Source organism: Eutrigla gurnardus (genome assembly GCF_963514095.1).
Source record: "Eutrigla gurnardus genome assembly, chromosome: 1".
NCBI classification, from domain to species: Eukaryota; Metazoa; Chordata; class Actinopteri; order Perciformes; family Triglidae; genus Eutrigla; species Eutrigla gurnardus.
In genome coordinates this window covers 12,642,042-12,666,122 of record NC_139915.1, presented here as the reverse complement: position 1 = coordinate 12,666,122, position 24,081 = coordinate 12,642,042, and the positions used below count along the sequence as shown (strand labels likewise).

The window sequence follows — 24,081 nt, the reverse complement described above, 5'->3', positions numbered from 1 at the left end:
AAGGACTTAGGAAAGATGGGTTGGCCACACAGGCTGTGGCAGAGGGCAGATATGCACATTCAATGTTGAAACTCAATACTACAAGTTTGCTTGGACCAATTTTATTAAAACAAACATTGAACATCTACATTTTAAGTTATACATTACAGATGGCTTTTTTTTATATACAAGGTGAATTCTTCTAAACACGGACCAACCAGGAAAACCCTAAAGATGAGGACAGAAATTAGCTGAGAAATACATCTGGCAACAACCATGGTAGATTCTGGGAACAATAAACTGATAAACCATGTTTATAAACATTACTAAATCAATGCTAGCCCCAATAAGGGATGCCATTTAAAACAAGAAAATGCTACCGAACTGGATGGAAAGCCTGGAGGCTAAGCTTTCTCTCCTGTGGTTGTTACCACCACAACCAACGACCACGATGCCTCGTCGTCTCCAAGACGTTTACTTCCCACGAGACCAGAATTGAATTGTATTCAGAGATAGTACCATGATTCAACAAGAGGGGAAAGATGCAGGTGGTCTCCAAGCCTGGTCAACAGTGACCATTTGTTAATTTTTCTACACAAACATAACCACCTCTTGCTCAACACATGGTATGTGTGCTACAGAGCTCAGCTCTTTTCAAACATTTCTTGTAAAACATTTAATTAATAGCAACAAACTACTACACCTATGTCCCCCCTGCTTGCTCACAGGTAAGTCAGCTTTCGTTGTGCCTGACTAAAAAAAAAAAAAAAATCAAAAAGCTCCCTGGACAGGAACAATAATACTGTATGGATGAAAAGCATAAAGAAAGCTTAAAATGAACCCATCAGAGAAAGTCGACAAAAATGACGTAATTCTACGTGTCTCCTCTTCTTGTCACTTCTTTCACATTCCCTTCCTCCCTCCCATCTCCTCTTATATGTTTCCAAAAATATCCCAAGAAGTGGCCGCTGTGGGATGTTGCCTGGTGTCAGGGCTTTTTTAACGTGTCGTTAATTAGGGTCACTTTCTGTGCAGGTGCGGTGCTTCAGGGTGAATCTCAGGGGTGGACACAGGAGGACAGGAATGGGACTTAATACTGTTATGTTTGCTGAGAGCCTCGTCGAAGTCCAGCTGCTGGCCGGTGACAGTGATGTCCATGCAGCCGTGGTAAAAGGCCGTCACAGGGGTCGCCAGCAACGGGACATCGTCTGAAAGACAGAGAGGGACCGTCAGGGAAAATGACAATAACAAGCGATGGTGGATACTTTAAGTGTTATAACACGCTACACAATAAAAAAGACACACATTAACAGGAAAAGAGAGATGAGAAGGGCCTTCATGTAGTTTAGATTTAGCAAAACATGGACCATCACAATAGAGAGAGATGAGTCACAACCTTTTGACTTAAGTTTGAAACACATTCCCCCTCACCAGGAGAGACTGACTTTGCTGAATTAATGAGAGTTTTTAGCCACGGCTCTCTGGATTACAATACTGGTCTGTTGGTTCACCATTTTAGTCCAGACTAAAATATCTCCACAACTCTTCATCTCAGATTCTGTTCAGACATTTATGGTTCCAAGAAAATGTCTCCTAATAACTTTGGTGATACACCGTCTCTCCTCTAGCACCACCAAGAGGTTGACACCTGGGCTTAATGGAGATATCTCCACAACCATTGCCATGCATACATTAATATCCCTCTCAGTATGAATGGTTATCACTTTGAAACCTCTACTTTTAATCTAGCGCCATCATCTGGTCAAAAATGTAAATATTCAATATTTGGGATCATGAACAAAATCCTGCAAAACGAATAACATTAATGTTTCCCCCACTGTACTTGTGTTTAGCACTAGATAGGAAATGCTAACAACCTAAACTAAGATGTGACGACAGTAAACATTGTACCTGCTTAACAACACAGTTAGCATCATTACTGTGAGTATGACAGCATGCTGACAATAGCATTTAGCTCAGAGGACCACTACACCAAAGTACAGCCTCAGAGCACAAGAGGATATTCCATTTACCGGCATGAGGAAACCTCTCGAAAGCTTTCTTATAAATAGAAGAGGACCGGTTGGTATTCATACTGGAATGATTATTGCCAGGAAGCTACGACCTTTAATAGTGACCATATATAGCTAATTCATAGCTCATACTCATCTTCAAAAGAGTTACTTTTATACATTGACTTACTACTTTAACTAACCTGGTATCCCACCAATATATGTACTGATGGGGTTCTGCATGGTACTGTTGAGGTGCTTCAGTGCCTCCTGCAGGGCATCAGACTTCATGTAGGTAACAGTGGAGGAGTTGGCTGAGATCTGGATTTCTGTGGGAGTCACATTCAGCTGCACGGTCAGCCGGTCAGGGTAACACAGCATCAGTGAGTCCAGGGTCGCCACTGAGACGCCGTCCAAGAACACCTGCAGGTTCTGTAGCATCGATGACATGGCAACATTTAATCATGTGTGCTTGTGCAGAGGTGCACACATGCTTAATCCAACAGCAATTTGTTGAATGAACTCACAGCATCGTCTTCTCCCTGCGTTACAACAGCGACAGACAGGGGGACTGTGTTGTTGTGGACGAGAGCAAAGAGGACACCTGTGCTGCTGGACGGACGTATGTTCATCTGTATTTCCACATTCCAGCTCCCAGATTCACCTACACATACACATGGAGAAACACACATACAAAGCTAGTACATCCTGTCGCTGCCTTTAAACCAAGTCCCCATGCTCAAACCTACTAAAGCCATTTTTATAATATTTTTAGGTACGGTGTACTAACAACAGGAAATGAGACAAGACAGAAAGGAAAAACAAATATGAGGTCATGGGGAAGTCATTCTGTCAAGGCAAGATTACCTCATACAAAAAGTAATATCACACATAACAACATACAGTAATTAAGAGAGATGTGTCTCACTGCAATTGTTTAACAATGTTGACAAAGACGCTGACAGTGGGGCAGTTTTTCCGTAGCCAATGTCTCCTAATGGCCTTTTTACTTGCCACCTAAAACTACATTTAGTCCCCTGTGCTGTGGCTGCTCAATGCTCCAAAATATAATTTAGGATGCCATTTAAGATGGCTCAAATGCAGAGGACAAACTTTCCTATAGGGATTAATAAAGTATAACTTACTCACTGTAGTCAATGTTGAAGTGTGCCAATCCTGCTCCAGTGAAGAAAGACCCTCGTTCCACATATACAAAGCAATGTTTACTATGCTTCTCCTGGATGACCTCCTTTACCCCAGATGCGCCCTGATTCATCAGGTTCCACCCCCGGATGCAGCCGTCGAGTCGAGGGTTTATCTAATGGATCAATGGACGCACGAACTCAGTACGCTGGCTTGAAACTTGTCCAAAGTAAATCCTGATACATTCATTCCTCTATGTTACTAAGGGGATGTGATAAGATGTGGTTACAGGTCAAAAAGCAGATGGTTCATTGCGTGTGCACTCATTCAGACGACCTACTTACAGGTTTGATGACGTTGTCAGTGCGGTTGGGCAGACCAGCGATGTAGACCTTGGTCTCCAGTTTGCCATTAACCGAAGTGAAGAGACTCTCAGGGCTGTTGATGCTCATCACGGCTTCCTTACTGATCTTCACACTGATGCTGCTCTCCAGTTCATCCACAGAGATCTGCGTGTTTCAAACAGTGTATCGTCATGACTCTCTCAGTGTATTGTCACAGTTTGACACCAGAGCACACATTTACCCACAACCCGCTTTCCATCAGTTCAGTTTGATCAATTAACACTTCAGCTACCGCAACGTTAGCCATAACGGAACAAGAATTGAACGTGAACAGCTCGATCTTACCACGTGCCACTGTCCATCGTTGATGGCTTTCCCTCCACTGGTGACCTTGAACGTGTGCTGGTTTTTGAACTGGACTTCAATGCGACCACCCCTTAGCCCCAACATGAACCATGAATCCTGTGAGGACTCTGCATACAGCACAACTCCCTCTGGGTCAAATGTACGGAAGTCAAACTCCGCTGCAAACCTAGGAACAGAAAGACAGAAATGTGACGTTACACACTAATCTAACTCCAACTATGTGCGAATGTAATTGCATTGTCTAGCCCAGTCCCTTTTCCGTGCATCAACAGACTTGATTCATTTCAGTTTGGTATGACAGTCAACTTCTAGAGGCCTGGGACTTGCTTGATACGTTTTTGTTTGACATTCGCTGAGATGGTGTTGAAGCTGCGTCTTCAGATGATTGATACTCATCCATTCAATCTTGAAAACTACAAATAGTGCTCTTTCTGACATAAATATAAGGCTATGGCTTGCTATTTGTTATATTTTGTGCTTAAGGGTTAAAATACACAAAACACTTATGATCTTTTAAGAAAAGGAGTATGCTAGATTTTCGTGACCCTCACTTTGTGTTCTCTGGCAGACGGTAGAGCAGAAAGATGACAGGAAGGCCTGTAAACTGCTCCCCCAGGTAAAGCATTTCAGCGTGTCTGTAGTCATGCAGGTCCACACAAACAGGGATTCTTTCACAGTTGTGTTTATCCTCCGCCAAACGCAGACGCCGACGACCATCACAGTGGCATGCATAGCTGCCCACTGTGTTTATACAAGTCCCATCACACCCGCTGATCTCGCACTCATCTATATCTGCAAAGACAGAACAAGAAACATTCACAGCACTGATCTTTTTAATGTGTATGGCAGCTTTTTCATTGAAGGTGTGTGATTACTTATGTGCGCTGCAGTGGGATTCAAACATACAAAAAGCGGGTTCATTACTCAGATTTGTCACCTGTTGGACTATACGACTCAGGAACAACAAATCAAACTCTCACCATTGCAGGTCCTGGAAGTGAAGTTATATTTGAAACCCGAGGGACATTGGCATTCAAACATGCCCGGTGTGTTGACGCATTTAGCCGGCTCGTTACAGGTACTAGGGTACAACAGGCATTCATTGATATCTGGAAAACAGCAAATAAAGAGTGAAAATGTGACGACACATATATATGATAGAGATTACAGTAACTACAATTTCTTATCATTCAATTTTGGAGCTTTTAGACACCATTATGTTTTTGCTACATCATCATTGTGCAATAATGCAGCCGGAGGCAGAGAAGAAATCAGCTGCTGAAAATGATTTGCTCTCTTGAGATATGTTGGTGTCAAATCTAACTGAGCAAACAAGTGAGAAGTAAACGTGACCGTTGTGTGTGAACAGAATACAGTTGAGGAGTCAACTCAACAATAAGCTTTTTGCCAGTTTCCTTCAATGTGGTGCAGAAACCAGTTTTTGATAGAAGGAAAATAATCCATGACCAGCTTGATAATGATCTAACAGCTTACATCATTTATAAAGCAAACATTTGTTCCAGAAGCTCGACTGAATAATTCCTACTGCTCTTTTTACACTTTTGTCCAACAAAATAGGTAATTTGAGGATATCATGTAAGGCTTGGGGAAAATGTGAGGGTCATATTTCAATTACTGACATGTTATGCAGTAAGAAATGAATGATTCCATTTAAAAATCTCTGACAGATAAATAGAAAATAATGACAAATTGCAGCTACCTTGAATACTCCTAATATAAATGGTAATGGATTGTGTGGTATGCTTTGGAAAATATCAATGACTCAACATTCATGTATATTGTGGGATATGTATTGATGTGTGTTCTTCCTTAATCTCCGCAGCCAATCCAAAAAACAAATTTACCAAACTGACTCACTCCATGTTTGTGAAGACTTTGTACTCAACAAGCCTTAACACACACCGAGTGAACTTCCCACACAAAAAGGAGGGACAGATAGAAATATGCAGGAATGAGGCAACACGCATCTATAAACTATAAACAAGTTTTAACAGCTTGTGATGTGAGACCGGTGAAGCCTCTTTTCAGATGTTAAAAGCTTTTCATATTCTGTTACATAAGAGGTCACCCGAGGTCAGCTTTAGAAATAACAAATGGTTCCAGCCCCGAGGACAACAGCTGGTCAACAGCGTTCTTGTTACAAAGTTCTACATAAGAAAGAAGTTATCAAAGGAATAATAAACCCTGTAGAAGTGTTTGCTCAGCTGCCTAGAAGCACTATATGTCTGTCTTCTATAGGAACAGTAACACAGCTGGATGCCTTCAAATATCTGATATAATAACAAATAACACACACACAGACATAGAAGTACATTAAAAAGGGCATGAATCCGTACCTCTCTGTCCTTATTGTAGTTTAGCTGCACAAATTGCAACTGAAATGAATAGTCTTACCCACACAGTTGACGTTGTCATTGATGAAGTAGCCATCTTCACACATGCAGTGGAAACTGCCGGGTAAGTTGTAGCATTTTTGGTTACATCCCGCTGGAAACTCAGGATCTGAACACTCATCGATATCTGCCCATCACACAACAACATCTATCAGGTTCATCAGTTTCATGTTGAATTATTAGCTAAAGACATTGGTGGAGGGTGTTGAAAAAAAAAAAAAAGAACAAGTGTCTGTGCACATTAACAATACATACATCCCATATGATGTATCACAACTCACCGTCTTCACAGCGCGGCCCCTTCCAGCCGGGTTTACATTCACAAGTGAAGTAGGCCTGTCCGTCCACGCAGCGCTTTGAACCCTCCCTGTAGCACGGAAACGGCGTGCACTGGTCACTGATCTCTGCCACGCAGGAAACAGTTGTGGGCACGCACACACACACACACACACAAACACACACACACACACACAGGATGTTAATGAATGCTTTAAAGAAAGAATTTCACAGGGGAAGTAACCCTACAGACTAACTGATGAAAAGCCCCTCACCCTTCACACAGGTGCGCAGGTCTGATGGGATAGAATCCGAGTTGGGGTTCCTGATGCCAACGCGGTGTGAACCCAGACAGGCTGCAACGAAGAGTCGTCTTTAACACAAGAGGCTAGTAAAGCAAAACATGACAAGCAAACAAGATGCACAAACGATTCTAACTTACCAACATATTTGGGGTAGAAGTATTCCTGGGGAAAACAACAGGCAAGAGTGTTAATAAATTGATATGCTGCTTTTTAAATTATACTGAAGGGAAATGTAATGTATCAAAGTTATAGCAAGAGATCTAGACCTACAGAAGGAAATTGTTTGATATCGAGTTATGTTTCAGTAAAATGTCCTGTGAAAGCATAAGGAAAATGTTTTGGATTTGGATTATCTGCTATTTATTTACATGTTATAGATCTGGAACCAGGCCACCCTGCCCTCAGGGCCCCAAGGCCAAGGGGTTGCTGCTTTTCTCTTACCGTCTCTGGCTGGTTCTCAAAGATCTCCCTGGCCTCCTCCTTGTTGCACAGCTCCTCAATGCACTCCCTCTCCAGGTTGCCCTTCTTGTGCTCCTCAAACAGAGAGTTGGCTCTCCGGTGCCTTCTCAGGAATTGGGAGGCTGTGCTCTGGCTCAGGACTAAGGAGAGACAAACGGACGCAAACAAAAAGCTGTCTTGTCATTGTCAGCGTGGTTTGTCTATGAAAACAATCACACCTCGTTTAGAGCAAGTGATGCATCTTATCTTTAACCAACAAACCAGTGATCAGCCTCACATCTGAATCAGAATCAGCTTTATTGGCCAAGTAAGTGTGAACATCAGAAATTTGACTCTGGCTTTATGTTGCTCTCAATACACATACACAGAAATAAATAAAGCAAGGATAACAAACTGAATAAAAGGTAAGCATAACACTGGTATGTACAAATATATATATATATATATATATATAAGGTATATGTACAGCACAGGTCTGAGTGCAAAAGGTGCATATGTGATTAATACAGCTGGACACATGCAGCTACATTATCACAGCAGGAATTCAAGTGCTCATGACAGATGGCTGATGCCTGCATGGATACTGCGGACAACCTAATTACTCTTCTGTGAATTGGCTTGAGAAAAAAGAAAAAAAAAAGCCATTGCGAAACCGTTATTTCCCAGAAATGACCCCTAATTATTGCAACAAGGCGCACATGTTGTCCAAGGAAGCATTGTTTCACGGTGTAGAAAGGAGTCATGACCCCCTCACACGTTTTTTTTTTTTGCTTAAAAGCTTATACGAGTCCTGTAACCGTTCCCGACTGGTCCCATCCAGGCTGAGAGGCTGCTTTCAATCAGAGGCATGACGCGAAGTAGACCGTAACAGGCTGTCCCGTGAATCAGCGCAGGGTTCAGACTGCAAAACCGCAAAAACCCAAACACTCACATACTTACATCGATAAGCATCGACGAGTGTCACGAGAAACACGAGACAAGCCAAGGATTCCCAAAGTGCCCGTTTCTTCCTCCACATAGTCGAGCCGTTCTTCTCGCTAGGCCACGGTTTGGCTCGGAGTAAAGACTGGCTGGGCGCAGGAAAAACTTTATTCTTCCCGAAAGTGTTTTTCGTAGAGAGAGAGAGAGAGAGAGAGAGAGAGAGAGAGAGAGAGAGAGAGAGAGAGGGAGGGGAGGAGAGCTGCCAGCTAGAGAGCGCTGCTACGCACTCACACACACACACACACACACACACACACACACACACACACACACACACCGTCCGTGTTCAGCGTTACCACGCATGATGCTGCTGCTGAGTGTGTAGTAAAACCTGAATAGCCTAGCATCACTACACTCGAATGAAAGGGGACAGAGAAATGACAAAACCAGTGACACACAGTCAGCCGCCATATTTCCCACGTTCCAAAGTCAGGGAATTGCGCTGTTGCTAGGTGACACCGTTCCTTGCTGTCTTCTTTAACGTCACATTCATTTTAAAGTATCTATACGCGACTGTTTCCATTTCCTGGTACTTTACCAATAATGACGACATAAGAAGCACATCCCTACTTGAGTAGAAGTCTGAGGTACTTGTATTGTGGTGCTATAATTTTAACTCCATTACATGCAGAGGAAAATATTATACTTTTAAACGTAACTACAATTATTTGATAGCTTGCCAGATATCATTCCAATAGATAAACAATATACATTTAATATATGTTGTAGCCTATTATAGATAAAGTAATTCAAAGACACCACCTCTACCAGCTGGTGTCTTTTTTTGTTTTTGTTCACCATTCAAACAGACTGGCAGAAGCACAATTAGGCCTACTTATTGCAACTATTATTACATCTATTTGCAGTTGTTAGCAATAACCGGATGATTCACCACAGTGGGACATAGCTTGGCATCATTCAGAAGGTATTTGCAATGTAGATGTACATTTGTCATGGAAGGAAAAGCAAAGGTGGAAGTCATAATAATTAAAACTGGTTCCATTTGTCCCAGTAAGCCACACCAGCAACATGCATAGTCATTTGAATCCTACCTAGTCCTTTTCTGATATGTCATCGCAACATTTATGATGTGGAAAAAGTTATGAGCAACAATGAACACATAATATCTTCCTAAGTCTATCGTCTGACTTAATTCAACACAATTTCTTTACTAATGCAACAAAATGAAGCTCTTGATATGACTAACAGACTCTGGAGATTGCAGAGTTGCAGCCAGACACGGACTGATGAGGAGGAAGCAGGAAAAGTTAAATGATTTATTGTTGAGAATGGCTTTCAACCTGAGAGTCCGAGGGAAGGCAGACAGGTAGTGGGAAGCAATTGGCAGATAGCAGGTTTAACCAAAACTCAAGGAAAGCCAAACCACTGGGAAGGAGAGATAGATGTAGGCAGTAAAACGACACATGACACATACAACAAAACAAACACAAACACGCGTGACTGAAAGAAGGGAAGAAAAAAACATGAAACAGAAAACAGAAATCTCAGAGAATGCCGGAATGAAAACCAATACAGACGACGAAACACAGGCAACCCAAGAGAACACAATGCCAGTCTTTAAAGGCACGACTCCATTCGGTTCCCCATAAAAGACTGAGGCCATCCAGACAGACGACACATGACTAGAGGCCGACTCTTTAACAAATGACACAGACACCACATTTGCATTAATATTGATTTCATTTAGTTATTCAGGGGGGAAAAACACATCACATTTTCACCATTCATTCAACTGTTTTATGTACACATATAACAGGCTTATTTTAATACTTTTAAAATATTTGTACAAAATACACTGTTCTCCCTTTTATAACGTGTGTTTCTCTGAAGAGGAATTTGACTGCAAACGGTCAGCAGATGTGCGTTCATAATTTGATGGCCTTACTGAGGGGGCTGTTACTGTTATTGCATGCTGAAACACCATTATTGCATAAGTCATTCCTCTGTGGGCTTCGGGTATCTGGCATTACCCCACCGACTCTGCCGATGTTTTCGGGAAAGGTTTTGCTGAAAACGATAATAAATATGATGGCCAAGTTAGGGATGCGAGACGGCGCTGTTTGGTGGCTTATACTTCAGTCCGAGTCTCCTCGCTCTTGGCAAAAAAAACAACCAAACAAAACAAAACATGCAGTGCTCAGTTTCATAAACCTGAGGAGAGTTAACTGGTGGAAACAAACACTCGTCAAAGTTTAGAGGTCACAGCAACGCTGCTCTCTTAATGTTGCATCGATGTTACTACACATTACATGAGTGGGGAGATTATATTGGCAAAGGTTCCTTGAAAATGGAACAGTGGTTCTATACAAGAGAAAAGAGGAGATACATCATATCAGGCCAGAGAACAGTAACAGTGTTTCCACACCACAGTCTTTAGTATAATTACAGGCAGTGATTTTTGTCTTTTCCAACAAGTGAGACTCTGCCTTTTCCTGACCTGTAACACTGGGGCAATTCAATTGGCAATACAACCCATCATGTCAGTCACTCATGCACACACTGACAAATGCACGCTCACAAACAAGCATATACGCACAACACACACACACACACACACACACACCTCAGTCATTCGAACCAGATACACAGCGAGATTTCTGTATAACAAGACAAAGATAGAAAACAGAGTCAAAGAGTTGAGAACCTTCCTTATAGTTCAACCCATTCGACAAAGAAAAAGACGTCATCAGAATAATTGCTTGACTGTTTTTAAAACAGTATAGGTTTATATATATATATATAAACATTTTTTTGTTTGTTTTTCAAAAGAGAATTTTATAAAAGTCATGACTGGCACTGTTTGGGATCCTGTGATCACGGGAACACCCATGAAGACTCATAACCGGGTACTTGATTTTTAGAAAATACAAAATTTGTTGGGGCTTGTAGTCATCTGGTTGCACACAAGTGATTGCGGAGGCTACCGATGCTGTGACTACAACTATACTTCACATGCACTGGTTTTGGTGCCAGCGAGTGCTGATTAATATGAACGAACCAATGAGAGTGGTCGCCTTTGGGAAGCGTAGAACAACACAACAATAAATCCTGTACCTTCAACAGATTCTGGGGTTGCTGACCGGTAAGATTACCAGCAGGCAATTGCTCAGAGGAATGCATATAAATAGATTTGAAACGACAGGCTGCAGCTTTTCCAAATTAAGACAGAAACTCAGAAAAAAAATAAAAAAATAAAAACAACATCATTAGGCAGCCAACAGTGCAACACAAGCAGTAACACACTATCCATTTCACAATCATAAGTTGAGACAAGACTGGTTAAAATGTTAGTATATCAGTTAAAAGCTAAACAGGGTTCTTTTCATTGAGCTGTCCTGACATTAAAGTCTCTGCTCTGTGATGATTGAAGGAACAGTTTCTCTTTAATGCCCTTTATGCAGAGCAGAACACATTCATCACACCTGCATGCAGTGTGATGGTGTGTTCTGGATCTCAGCCAAGGTGAAGCTCAATTACTGGAGGGCGGGAACAAAATGGGCATCACTAATATTTATCCACGATGGATGTGTGTGCATGTCAACCAGGGTTGGACAACCAACAGGGCGAAGCGGGCAACATAGGCCCCAGACGTACAGGGGCCTGAACGTTCTTTGTTCAGCACATGGTAATTAGTTAGTGGTCATTTCAATAATCACAACTGTGTTTTATGCAACCTACAGAATGTATACACTCACTGGCCACTTACCCAGATTTGGAATTTGTGATATTGGGCTAATAAACCTGACTTGACTTGACCTGTACAGTGAAATGTAATCCCGCCATGAAGTCGACTTTTATGATGCCGACGATGTTCAGTCATTTTCACACCGTCATAGACGTGTTCATTAAGTTACGTATTTATTTACGTCACTAATATTCAGTCACAATCTGAACATTTTAAACTTGGTTAACGCTGAATTTATGGCAGAGCAGAATTGCAATAGACCAGTGTAACTAATAAAGTGCCCACTGAGTGTATATTGTTACCAATGCATGTTTCATTTCACAATTGACAGATTTTGAGAGTCAACAGGGGCCCACACAGCACGCACATGTTTCGCCCCGAATGGGTTCATCTGGCCCGGCAGTTGGACATTATTTAATTTCTTTGTTCACAAATGAAGATCAAATGGAGTTAAATTGAATAGCCACTAGTCTTAAAAGAGAAGCTGCGACTTGAAAAACCCATGAAGATACCGAAAAGGCATCCATGGGTTCGTCTGACTGAGTGTCAGACGTCTCCAGAAGAAGCTATTCCTTCACCCCATGTACTGGTGTCGCAGGAACATGATATCCAACCGCAACAGAACAAGGCTTCAAATGAAACATGAAAGCTTGATGATGTGGATTAAAAATGATGGAATGACACTGATAGATAACATTGACAAGATCAAGCTCTTGGCTGCGCAATCCCTTCTTGTGTGCCCTCCACCTTCACAGCCTTCCTGAGGAGGTTGGGTACAATACAAAACTAAAAAAAAAAAAAAAAAAACATGGGGAGGGGAAAAAAGTCCTTCCTTCCTTCTGGAGTGAAATACAATGGAACATTTCGACATGTCAATTAAAAACAACCAAATACAAATCAAACAGATAAAAATACGATTTTGAAAGTGTGCTGCGAGGCTTGTTCATCCACGGATTTGGAGGCGGTTAAAGTGCGTGTTGGTCACTGTCAAAACTGTCCAGTGAAAACAATAGTTTGTTCTCTGGTCACATCACAGAGAGGAGACCCACATAGATGTATGGTATGATTATGTCTTATTTCCTGTCCCTCCTTTCCTCCACAGCTGTTCCTCTATTTTTCATGCTGATCTGAGGTCTGTTCTCCAAAGGTGGAGTGATGCATCTCTATTTTTCCTTAAAAATGAACACATAAGCCAGTCAGGTGACACTTGTTTCCAAAACAGCATGCTGCTTCCTGATTCCAGAAGTCTTAAAAAAAAAGTGAAGCATCGATACATTGCATTGGAAATAAGTGAAATCATCTCACCTTTAAGACTTGTAAAAAAAATATTGTTTAAGGGAAAATAAATATTTAAAACACAGAGCATTGTTAAGGTGGAGGTTTTTGCAGTAAAGACAAATTATGCTGGTTCTAGGCATCACAGAAACAGTACTCAGGGCTAGATGGAGTAGGTGGAGCTCTCTGATTGCTGGCGGATGTAGCACTGAAAACTCTTGTCTCCAATCGGATGCTCCCTGAGGAAACAAAGAGAAGGATGGTGTTTATTTGCTGGCTGGAGGTTTCAGAGTGCTAAAATTACAACATAAACTACAACATCTTCTGTCCAGATTATCAGGTGCTGAGCAGAGCCAAAATCAGGATGCCAATAATATGGTATTTGAAATGTTAAAGGTGCTTCATTTAATCTCCAACATACTGTACTATTGTGGACCTGCACCACCTGCTGGCCCAAAGGGGAAGTTGATCGGCATTGAACTAGATTTTACACCGAATGTTTCTCCCTCAGTTCTCAGTCTCCGCTGCTTTTTTATATACAATCATTTAAGCTTTTAACAAAACCTAATCCGAGCTACAAGCGTGAATAAACAAGAAGGCACATACTGGCTGCCTATCTTTGTCTTCTTGAACTTGTCACGTTTGTACTTGGTGTGCTGCTGCTCCAAGGTCTGCACGGCCGAAACGACCAGTTTCAGGGTTTTGTAGGTCTCCTGGGGGTCATCGATGACAAAGCTGGAGTACTCCTCCTGTTCGGGCCCGTCATACACAGATTTACTCCCGCAGGCCTCTGCACAGGAAGATGGACAGGCAGCAGAGTGAGAGACGGAACCAAAGGATATGCTCGCAAACACCTAAAATCACTCGGCGTCTGACCTTGCATCTTGATCAGTTTGGTCATGTACGTGCTGAACAGGGAATAAATCCTCTCGGTCTCTCTGTCTCCATCCACGTCCAGCTGGATATTCGCTGGGAGGCCGCTGAAAACAGACACACAAGGGACGATGAGGCAACAGAAGCAAAGGAAAGGAAATCCGACGGCGGATGGATTTTTGGACACCTACCCAGTGCAGGGCGTGCAGCCAGGGGCCGCGTCTGCTTGGAGCTTGCAGCAGAGCCAGTGGCCGTTGAGGTAAGCTGAAGGATGGTAGGTACTTAGGCGCTTGCGGTTGCACTGGCTGACTTTGGTTAGGATGTCGATCCAGTCGCGAGCCTCCACGCAGTTGTTGGCCTGGATGTAGAGCGCCCGCTCAGGTTGAATGACCTGGAACATCTGGAGGAGGGGAAAAGGGATGGCAAGTGAGAGAGGAATTGATAGACTTATGAGGAGGAGTAGGGTTTGGGTCCAAAAGTGGTCATGGTTTTTTGGGGTCCTTACATTTTTCATCTTGAAAGACTCCTCCTCTAGCCTCTCCACCGCCAGAATGTTCTCTATAGGAATGCTGCACAGCGCCGTCTCACCTGGACATCCAGAAGAAACACATCCCACATGAGAAAGGACATAAAGGATGGAACCGATGGAGGATTGTGTAAAGTGTTATTAGAGGGAATGGACACAAGCACGCACAACTGCAGGACCAGACGACTGTAAGCCGACCCTGAGAGACCTTTCTTTCCCCGTACCTTTCGTTTTGTGGTAGGTGAACTCGTGATTGGTCAGGCGAAACCATCTCTTCTTGAAGTTCTTCATTCCAAACCTGTTTCTCCCTTGCGCCCTCTTGATCATAAATCTGAAGACAAATGGAAATACCACTGAAAGCCTTGCACAGATGAGCTCACGTTGCACAGAAATAAATATATCACAAATATCACATTATGTTTTATTTACATGGCTTAATGCATCCCTTACATATGTCTACAGTGCACTAACTTAAAGAGTATACATTAATGCATAAAATCATTCACAAACACCATTTCATTCTGGTTTAAAATACTCCAGTGCAGTCATTAGTCTACATTCATCATTATTATGTTAACATGCTTGCAGTTCCTTGTGCTCATCGCTGCTGCACATGTTAAAACACGTCAGTACAGCACTCATAGACTCAACAGTCTATGAGTCAAGAAGGATGCGTCAGCACAACAAAGCCACCTGTGTTTTTGCATATTTTATCCCATTATCTAAATTGCTACAACGCTGTCGATAAATCCTTACTTGGCTTTTTGCCAAATCATAACACAAGGTTTCAGAGTGATTTCCTTTCAAACAGCCACTGAGTTTCCTTTTTGTTTCGGGACATTATGAAAATCGCTTGCAGAGACTGGAAACCCGAGATGGCAAATCCATCACACTGAACAATTCATGGCGTGTTTATTTTTACGTCAAGGCTGTATTATCATGTCATGTGGTAACGCAGTCGCAGACGGGGAGGGTTGCCTCTCCTTGGTGTGTTGAAGGACGGATGCCCACTTTAACTGTTTTAGTCATTTTATAAAAATTAAACTATTCTTTGTGTAATGTGGTCCTACCAATACATTTGAAGAGTTCACATTGATTAATTGAGCAAACACTTGCAGTTGAATCCATAATGAAAATAATCCACGTTAAACAAGAATGTTCAGATTTGCATACTTTTTTAAAATACATCCCAAAACTGTTGGATGTAGCGCCCTCAGTTTGAAACTTGTTTACCTATAAATCAATAAATGTTTGCAGAAATCAATTATGATGGATAAGCCACTATGACTGATTATCAATCTCAAGGAAGTTTCCAATCTCTGCAAGTACACGGCAATAAAACAAATGGAACCGCTGATGACTGTAACTTTAAATCACTCTAAAAGCTGCTTTGTCAAATGTCTGAAAGGTGATGTGAGCTACAGCCTGGACTTTTAATGGGCTAAAACATGTGAAACCACCGGTATGGTCCTTCAAGGGAGAGTAAACACCAGGATGTCTTGGTTTTGGAGTTGGAGGGCCATGGCATACAGGAAATATGAAGCACGAGGATAATAAACACCAAAGGTAGGACTCTCCCGCTGGAAACTTGGCCACTAGCGATAGACAAAGGGTATATAGGGTCAAGATGTGGGTGGATATGAGATCCAAGAAATGTTTGTGGGGTAAACAATCCCTGCTGTCATTCTCACACCAAGCATATCTGGCATGGTGAGGATCCAGGAGGGCAATCGGCACTAGTGAGGGCTTAAAGGCGTAACGGCTGACACTTTACTTTATACCATTACAGTCAGTCTGCCACCGTGCGGAGAGACTCAAATCCATCACTTGGTGTCAGACAGTAACGGACAGGTTGCTTCTATATGGGACAGATATAAAGTAAAGCGCAGCAGCATCTACGATAGCGCGTGATGTCGGTTGGAGACAAAACAGCCGTCTTGGATTGAGAGGTTACGGGGCAAACACAGGGGGTCACAAGGGCAAAGCCTTTATATAGAGAAGCTCTTACCTGCCCTTCGTGCCTTTTGACCCCTTCCCATCAACCCTCTTTATTGTGAGTTTTACACTCCTACGCCAGGTAGCAGAAACAAAAGAGGGTGGGGGTGGTGATGAGCGAGGGCGCTGGCATAACTAACGTCGACTGGAAGCTCTCCTCCCCTTTACAGCCTCATCAGAGATGTCATCAAGACAACAGCCCATGTGCGGTCAGGGAGCGCTCAGTTTACAGGCCGGGGTTTACATCCGTACTGTAACGGTTCACTTTGGAAATGAATCAGACCACGAGGGCACATCAGCTCCACTTTAGTGACAACTGAAAGGACTGGGCTGACAATCTGGGAAACACACTTATTTGCTTTCTGGCAGAGTTGAATGAGAAGATTGGTACCATCTCTCAAATGTGTGAGTGGCATCCATCTTTTCATCTAATCCTCAGCCAGAGAACGGATACTTCCCGAAATGTTCCTTTAAGTTAGTGGGGACAGTTAAGCCTTTAAGGCTAAGACGACCTTAATGTGGTGAAATAAAGAAAATATTGAAGGACGGCCACATCACCTGAAACTTCATTTAACAAAATCTCAAAATGATCATTTATTCATTCTCTAAATGAATCAAACACAACATATTTAGGATTTCTTAGCAGTGTGTCGTTTAGATGCTTTTTTTGATAATTCCATAAATATCAGCTCATCAATAAACTGGCTCCTTACCCCTCTTTGAGCATGATCGGTGTTTCAATACTCTTCTGGTCCCATTTGCCAGAGGTGGAGATGAGGTCCAAGAACTGTGGAGGGAAATAAAGGATGTTATAAATCAATATTTATATTAACTGTGCTGCTAGCCCTTCTCATGCCACATCCACGTAACTCCAACTGTGAAAATCACGTCTTGCCACCCCTCTTTCCACTCTTTCACTTCTTTTTAAACCTTTCATTAGGCATTCATCGGAGCTTCCCTTCAGCTGACATACGAAAGAAAGGGAACATTTTCATCCTGCATCTGCCCACCAGAGATGTATAGCACATAATAAGGAACGAAAGGGAAACACTCACATTCTTCACAGCGTCTGCATATTTCTGTTCATTGAAGTAGTCGTAAAATGCAGCCATGTAAGACTCTTTGAAATTGGCCTTGAAAGGAATAAAAGTATGGGAAGAAAAAGTGACAGAGAGAGAGGAAGATTAGCCAGTTTTGTTTCACTTCAAATGTTTTGGACTGAAATACAAGTGAAATCTAGGTCAGTTACAGAATGAAAATAGAAAAACGCTTTACTCACAGATTTAGACTTGGCCAGACTTCCCAGTGTCTGGATCGTCTTGGAGATGAGGGTGAGGGTTCGAGAGGTGGCGGGATCCTAGGCACACAAAAACACATCAAATCCAAATTTGAAAAATCAGCTATCACCCTTGACAACATCAGAAAACGCACTGGTTGTGGGGCGAAAAAACAGACATCATTTGAACATTAAAAAAAAAAAAAATCAGGATAACTAAACAAACTCTTCTTTCATGAATGAAAGCTCAAACACTTTAAGCAACAGATTTTCAGAGGAACATATGCATATGCATGTATGTTAGCGGACTCACCGGATGGTGCGGCCTTAGATGGAACAAGTTGGGGGAGAGGATGGCTGGAGCAAAGAAACGCAGGAAAATAAAACTGCTGACTGCTGTGTATCGGACATCTTGGTCAACTAGACAGCAAAAAGAAGAGCAGAACCCTTGGTTAAATGTATCTAAAACATCACAGATAAGTCTTGAAGAAGAAAAGCAGATTTGTTCAATGAATTATATGGAGTTGTATAATCTATATATGACTGCAGTGCCATATGACGGCCAACAGGAGGCAGCCCAGTATGTGACACTGGGTGTACATGCTCTGTACTCCACACATAACCATAATGCGTGTGTGGGAGGCTTAAGTGTTTGCAGGTTTGACACAAATAACAGCACAAGAAGAAGTGTCCTTGGACATCTTGCACATCCTGTTCTTTATTGTCCATTTCCTGTTCCTTAATAGCAGCTTGCTTTCTTTCCTCCCTCACTTGAAAGTCATCCAGGGGGTGAGTTACCTTGGAAACGGGTGGCCGCAGACTCTCTCAAAGAGAAGAAGATATCACACATGACAGTGGGACAGCGAACGCCGGAGGTGGTGATAACGTTGAAGATACGGTCCACATACTGCCGGAGATTTTCCTGGAGAGGGGAGGCAGGGCAGATGTGTCAGATAACTCACTGAACGCACACGCGCACACACACACACACACACACACACACACACACACACACACACACACACACACACACACACACACTTCATACCCTGTTTGTCTCCAGGTTCTCCGATTCTTTGAGCTTGACCGGGTCGATTTCACAGGATTTGTGTTCCGTGCAGATCTGTGAAGATTTAAAAAAAAGTACTGAACCATCCATTGATAACTGATATACTGATATATGTAGGTGCCAGCCTACAGACATGTGATATGAATGGAATCTATCTCAGTGTCATACCTCATCGATGATGGGTTTAAGCGTCACTTGCAGATAGTGCATCCCTGCCAGCTTCATGGTCTCATCGATGCACTTGGAAGTGAGCGAGTTTCCCCGGAATATGGTGTTAGGGTCCCTACGCACAGAGAGAGACAGGCTGTGTTTTTACTGACAAACCAAAACCGCAGCTGAATAAACAACACAAGAGTACTGAGACTTTATTCATATCCATAATAAATGACATTATTGTTGCTGCCTATGTGTTTTGTCACAGGCAAAACAACAACCCGATGACCTCATTTCTAGAATCACATTAATTCCTATCATTTGAGAATAAATCTGCACCTGATTTAGAAGTGAAATGACTGGCTTAGATTGAAGAAGTGTGCTCATAGTGTTGGTAAGATATATATATATCTATACACCAAAGATACAACAAAGTATCTGATCTGTCTCCCTCTTCTGAGATAAATACTGTATAACAGAAAACAGAATTCATGTAACAGCTGGACGGTCCGGCACAACTTAATCAATTCAATCGTGACACGTATTAGATGTGTGGTTCCAGGGAAAAGAGAACAGGCACTCACTGCGTGCGGTTGACTTCGGCGTGAGCGATGGCGCTGATGAAAGGCACAATCTTGCCGTAGTGAAGAAACAGACGCACGAGGGGAATGGCGGCTTCTTGTTTCTCTCGGCACACCTCCCCCAGAGTGTGAGCTGTGGACGCCGACACGGGCTGGACAGAGAGGTGCGGGGGGTAAACATGTAGCATTCAAACAGGGATGCTGCGGCGCGCCACGTACGTCCGAGCGGAGCTGAGACACGTACACAAACCTCTACATTAGCAGAGTGCAGCAGCAGCTCTCGGAGGGGAGTGTAGTGCTCGGAGGGGAAGACGTGGTCCTCGGTGTAAACGATGTTCAGGCGCAGAGAGCCGAGCTCTTCTACCTTCACGGACTTCCCTCCGTTCTCTCTGGGCTGGAGAAAGTACCTGAGGAAGAACAAGCGAGCAGATCATAGATCAGACTGTGCTGTTAAATACATTTGTTTCATATTTGTACAATAATAACTACATCAAAAGGAACAAAATATTTGTTTTTATTCTACATTTTTATTTAGAAATTTAACAGTTTAACAATGAGATTCACGGTTAAATAAAAAAATCATACTTTCTACATTTTAAAGATGAAATGAAATCCAACAGTGAAACATAGAAAGAAGGGGGGGATTACCGTGCCACTGAGTGCTGGAGGGAGCTTATTATTATTATTTTGTGCCGAAAAGAAAATATCCCTACTAAGCTGTTTACATGGCTAACGAGAAAATTAATATGCTGTTTCACGTGACTCTGCAGTTGCTCTCTGCTCTACAGAGCATGTAAGCGTGTTTTGTGATTTTTGGTTTTACAGCCCACAACTTCATTCTCACTTCGGCCTGTTGTTTCCTCTGACTCGAGTTAGTGGAGACGAAAGCCGAGCTAAAATATTGCCATAAACACGACTCTAATACGACAGTTGTTCTCTATCTACTCGATATGTTACGAAGCAACTGTTGGTCTTATGACCTTTATTAGGCCACAATATGTCAATGTTGTGTTTGAAGCTTGTCCAAAAATAAAACCAATTAATCAAGGTTTAACTCAGATATCAAAATGTACAAAATTGCGTTACTGAATGTCTTCTCATTGAATGTAAGGGAATGGTTGTTCTACTCTGTATGGGACTCCACTGACTGCCCAATCATTTATTGTCAGATTTCCAAAGGAGTGTTCCCATCAGGTTCAGTCTTCCAAAGGAAATCAAACACAAAAACAGGGTCTGTTGGTTCAGCAGTGTTGGAAAAGTGAAATCGACCACGGTTAAGTAAAATCCTTAAAGAAGATCTCTTGTCAACGTTGATGGTTGTTGCTACGGCAACACATACTGGGAATGTCGACCGACATCGACTATGAAATCAAACCCACCCAGGCCCAGCAGGGTAGAGTACAGTGCTTGATCAGTGGGGGAAAAAAAGATTTAAAAAGACCCAAAGTGACTGAATGTGTGTGTGTGTGAAAGAAGATGATGTTCCGTCATGTTCCTCTCACCATGCGTCGTGTACACCAGCCTGACCCAGCGCTCGCAGGGGAACTCGCACCCCTCCCAGGAACTCATCCCCAAACTTCAGGTTGCTGGCGTTCCACAGATCCACCCTGAACAGAGAACACAATGTGCCGCTCAATCACGGGAGAGGTTTTCAAGTTCAGCCCTGACACGCTGTCTTCCAAAGTCTCACCTCAGTGCCAGCTTGTCGACATCCTCCTCCTCGACGTCAAACTGTCGCTTCGTATAGCTTAGTGGCCGCGTCACCTAGAGACGGAGACACAGTAAACATTTCACATAAAAACAAGCAACATGGTGGAGGAGAGACAGAAGACTGAGACTATACACTATATATATATATATATATATATATATAGTGTATATATATACGCCCCCATGATGTATGTATGTACATATGTAGGGCTATGCATATGTACACATAGCCCTACATACATGACATGTCGTCTATATCAGACAAAGAAGATTCATAAATAATGAAAATGATGGTAAGTTGCAGACGTAGTTAGGTAAGTTTCATTGACTCATCAGAGTCACTATTCCATTGTAAAGCATACAATGCCCCTTTGCATTGTGGGAACCTCACTATCTGGCAGATATGGATCAAAAAGGGAGATCAGACTCTGGCAGGTGTGAGAAAGTCGAACCCGAAACAATAAACAAAACAAAAAAGAAACACAATACTGAAAATAGATAGATGGCATGTGTTTCTGTGTGCGGACGTGGGCCTCAGAGGGGAGCTGGAGGCAGAAAGCACCCCAGGGTTCTGACGGGTACAATCAATGGGCCAGATTGTTTGGTGGTGGTTTGTCCGAATCAATCATACTCTTGTCCTGCTGTCTTCTAGTGCTGCAGCGGGAGGCCAGGGGGAGGGGCGGCACAAAAATGTCTGAGCAGAGAGGCTGGCGAGGGAGGGGTGAAGGGGGCAGTATGAAAGGGAGTTTGTGTGTGTATGAAAAATATCTATAAATATATATATATATACTCATGAATAAAGATACATGCAAACTGTGGCAAGTTTTTAAAAAGACATTCAGAGAAAAAGAAAATGCAAACATACGTTATGTTCCCAGTGGATTTCGCAAATTTTTCGGAACTTTTAACACTCAAGAATGACGGTAGTAATGACATAAAAGGGACACTGTGAGTGTGCGTGTACAAATATGAAGTAATTATAAACTTTTGTGACATGTTTTTAACACTGCATTTCCAGGTCAAAAGTGGAAGTACACTTGGGAGTTGATTATATTATATTTATAGGAGCAAATAGACCCGCAGAAAAAGAGAAACATCTTCTCAAAATATTTCATGCAGTGTTTTACGACTTATTTTGTAACTGAAACATAATAAATTCTACAGTCATTTCAAATTTGTCAATGAAAATCTTAAGATTTGACCAAATTTCATGGATCGAATTGTTGTATTTCATAACACTATTCAGTTATTCATACAATGTGTTGGCCTTGTAGACACACACACACACACAGACACACACACGTTTCTCAAGTGTTACTTGGACCACAGCTTATAGAAGTCAGGTGGAGTTGAGCTGGAATTACATTACGTCACCAAACATCATGAACCAATAACAAAGATAAAGGTGTTACTTAACTAACCCGAACATGTGCAGCAAAAATAATAATAGCAAGATCAAAGAGATGAATCTTAGTTTAAAGAGAGGGGGTTTAGCAAAGTACATATGGTTGTATTATTACGTATACATACGTTTGTCCATGTCGTGGGTTTTTTAACTCTCACTATGTCTCTAGCTTTGACTGATACACAACACGAACACACATCTCGAGGAACAAAATCATTTTGGAAAAAACACACACACAGATATATTTACCTCAAAATAGAAAACTTCCTCAAACTGTGGATTGTTGGTTTTCCTCTTCACTTTGGTCTTCTTGGCTTCCGACCTGACAGCAGCAGAGAGGCAGAAGGAGATAAAAAAACCTTGTGTTTATCCAAAGTTAACACGTGACAAGCGAAGCTGTGTATGTTGAAACCACGTCCGACCCCGTGAGGGCTCTGACCTTGACGGTCCTAGTAAGGAGACAGCAGCGTAGGGATCACATTGGCCGTTGACGATTGGAAGACCTTGGCACTCCAACACCCTTTGTGGAAAACACACACAAAAGACGAATGAATGAGCACACTAGTGTACACAGGACACACACATGAAACACAATAACCTAATGCTCACTTTAATATCTCCTAAATGTCAGGTGTGACGGTGCTGAAACTGGAACGGTAGATATGAGCTTCTTACGAGGTGCTTTTACCGTATCGTCATTAAGCTAAGCAATTTCTACAATGCTAACGTAGCATCTACAAAAATGCACATCATCTGTGGATATTTGTTCAAAATAGACTTTTATTTCAGTCATTATTATGCCAGATTGAGGGATAATGTATTCATTACATTTGAAAAGATGTTCATGTCTAAGTGAATAAAAATCTCAATAAATATGTTTAAAAAAAAGCATGGTACCGGTCTGTGTCCGATTGACTGAATATATTTTTTTTTACTGACAAAACGCTAGTAGCATCACATCAAGTAATCCAGTCAACCTCCCCATTCCCACAGACATGAAACATCTGGTCCATTCATACTGTAGCTCACTCCTACGCTCCAAGCCCCTTGCTAGAAGATTTTGGGGCCAAGAGCTCTGAGAGTTTTCTCCGCATGTCAACAGGGCCTCTGGAGTCAGTGTTAGGTGTGTCTGCAGCCTTTTATGTCAAAGAAGCACAGAAACAGAGAGAGGGACAGATGAAAAGAGATGAAGGGAAGTCATTCTGTTGGAGCTGTTGGCGAAGAGCTGTGCCA

The 24,081-nt window shown here is 42.3% G+C and overlaps 2 protein-coding genes across 3 annotated transcripts in view; both read right to left on the bottom strand.

Moving 5' to 3' along the window:
• Positions 1-91: 91 nt before the first annotated feature.
• On the bottom strand, positions 92-8,438 carry pros1 (protein S). The gene is made up of 14 exons (XM_084022936.1): positions 8,238-8,438; positions 7,281-7,438; positions 6,977-7,001; positions 6,810-6,890; positions 6,540-6,662; positions 6,260-6,385; positions 4,825-4,953; positions 4,396-4,636; positions 3,824-4,010; positions 3,479-3,643; positions 3,141-3,309; positions 2,519-2,655; positions 2,195-2,423; positions 92-1,187 (listed from the first exon to the last, which is right to left on the bottom strand). The coding sequence occupies exons 1-14, from the start codon at positions 8,314-8,316 to the stop codon at positions 1,000-1,002; spliced, it is 2,037 nt and encodes a 678-aa protein (XP_083879062.1). The 5' UTR covers positions 8,317-8,438; the 3' UTR covers positions 92-999.
• Positions 8,439-9,961: 1,523 nt separating this feature from the next.
• rasa3 (RAS p21 protein activator 3) overlaps positions 9,962-24,081 on the bottom strand; it is a 37,305-nt gene continuing 23,185 nt past the window's right edge. The window contains exons 6-24 of one of the 2 annotated variants that reach the window (XM_084019168.1): positions 23,288-23,368; positions 23,098-23,170; positions 21,424-21,497; positions 21,236-21,340; positions 19,978-20,140; positions 19,737-19,885; positions 19,168-19,282; positions 18,979-19,053; positions 18,729-18,852; positions 18,244-18,350; positions 17,934-18,011; positions 17,710-17,787; positions 17,368-17,441; positions 14,884-14,990; positions 14,639-14,721; positions 14,325-14,533; positions 14,137-14,240; positions 13,867-14,050; positions 9,962-13,499 (exon numbers count right to left, since the gene is read on the bottom strand). In XM_084019168.1, coding sequence (XP_083875294.1) covers positions 13,424-13,499; positions 13,867-14,050; positions 14,137-14,240; positions 14,325-14,533; positions 14,639-14,721; positions 14,884-14,990; positions 17,368-17,441; positions 17,710-17,787; positions 17,934-18,011; positions 18,244-18,350; positions 18,729-18,852; positions 18,979-19,053; positions 19,168-19,282; positions 19,737-19,885; positions 19,978-20,140; positions 21,236-21,340; positions 21,424-21,497; positions 23,098-23,170; positions 23,288-23,368 — 2,059 coding nt within the window. In that variant the 3' untranslated portion in view covers positions 9,962-13,423. The remainder of the gene's footprint in view (positions 13,500-13,866; positions 14,051-14,136; positions 14,241-14,324; positions 14,534-14,638; positions 14,722-14,883; positions 14,991-17,367; positions 17,442-17,709; positions 17,788-17,933; positions 18,012-18,243; positions 18,351-18,728; positions 18,853-18,978; positions 19,054-19,167; positions 19,283-19,736; positions 19,886-19,977; positions 20,141-21,235; positions 21,341-21,423; positions 21,498-23,097; positions 23,171-23,287; positions 23,369-24,081) is intronic. The other variant, XM_084019169.1, reaches the window with a different exon arrangement.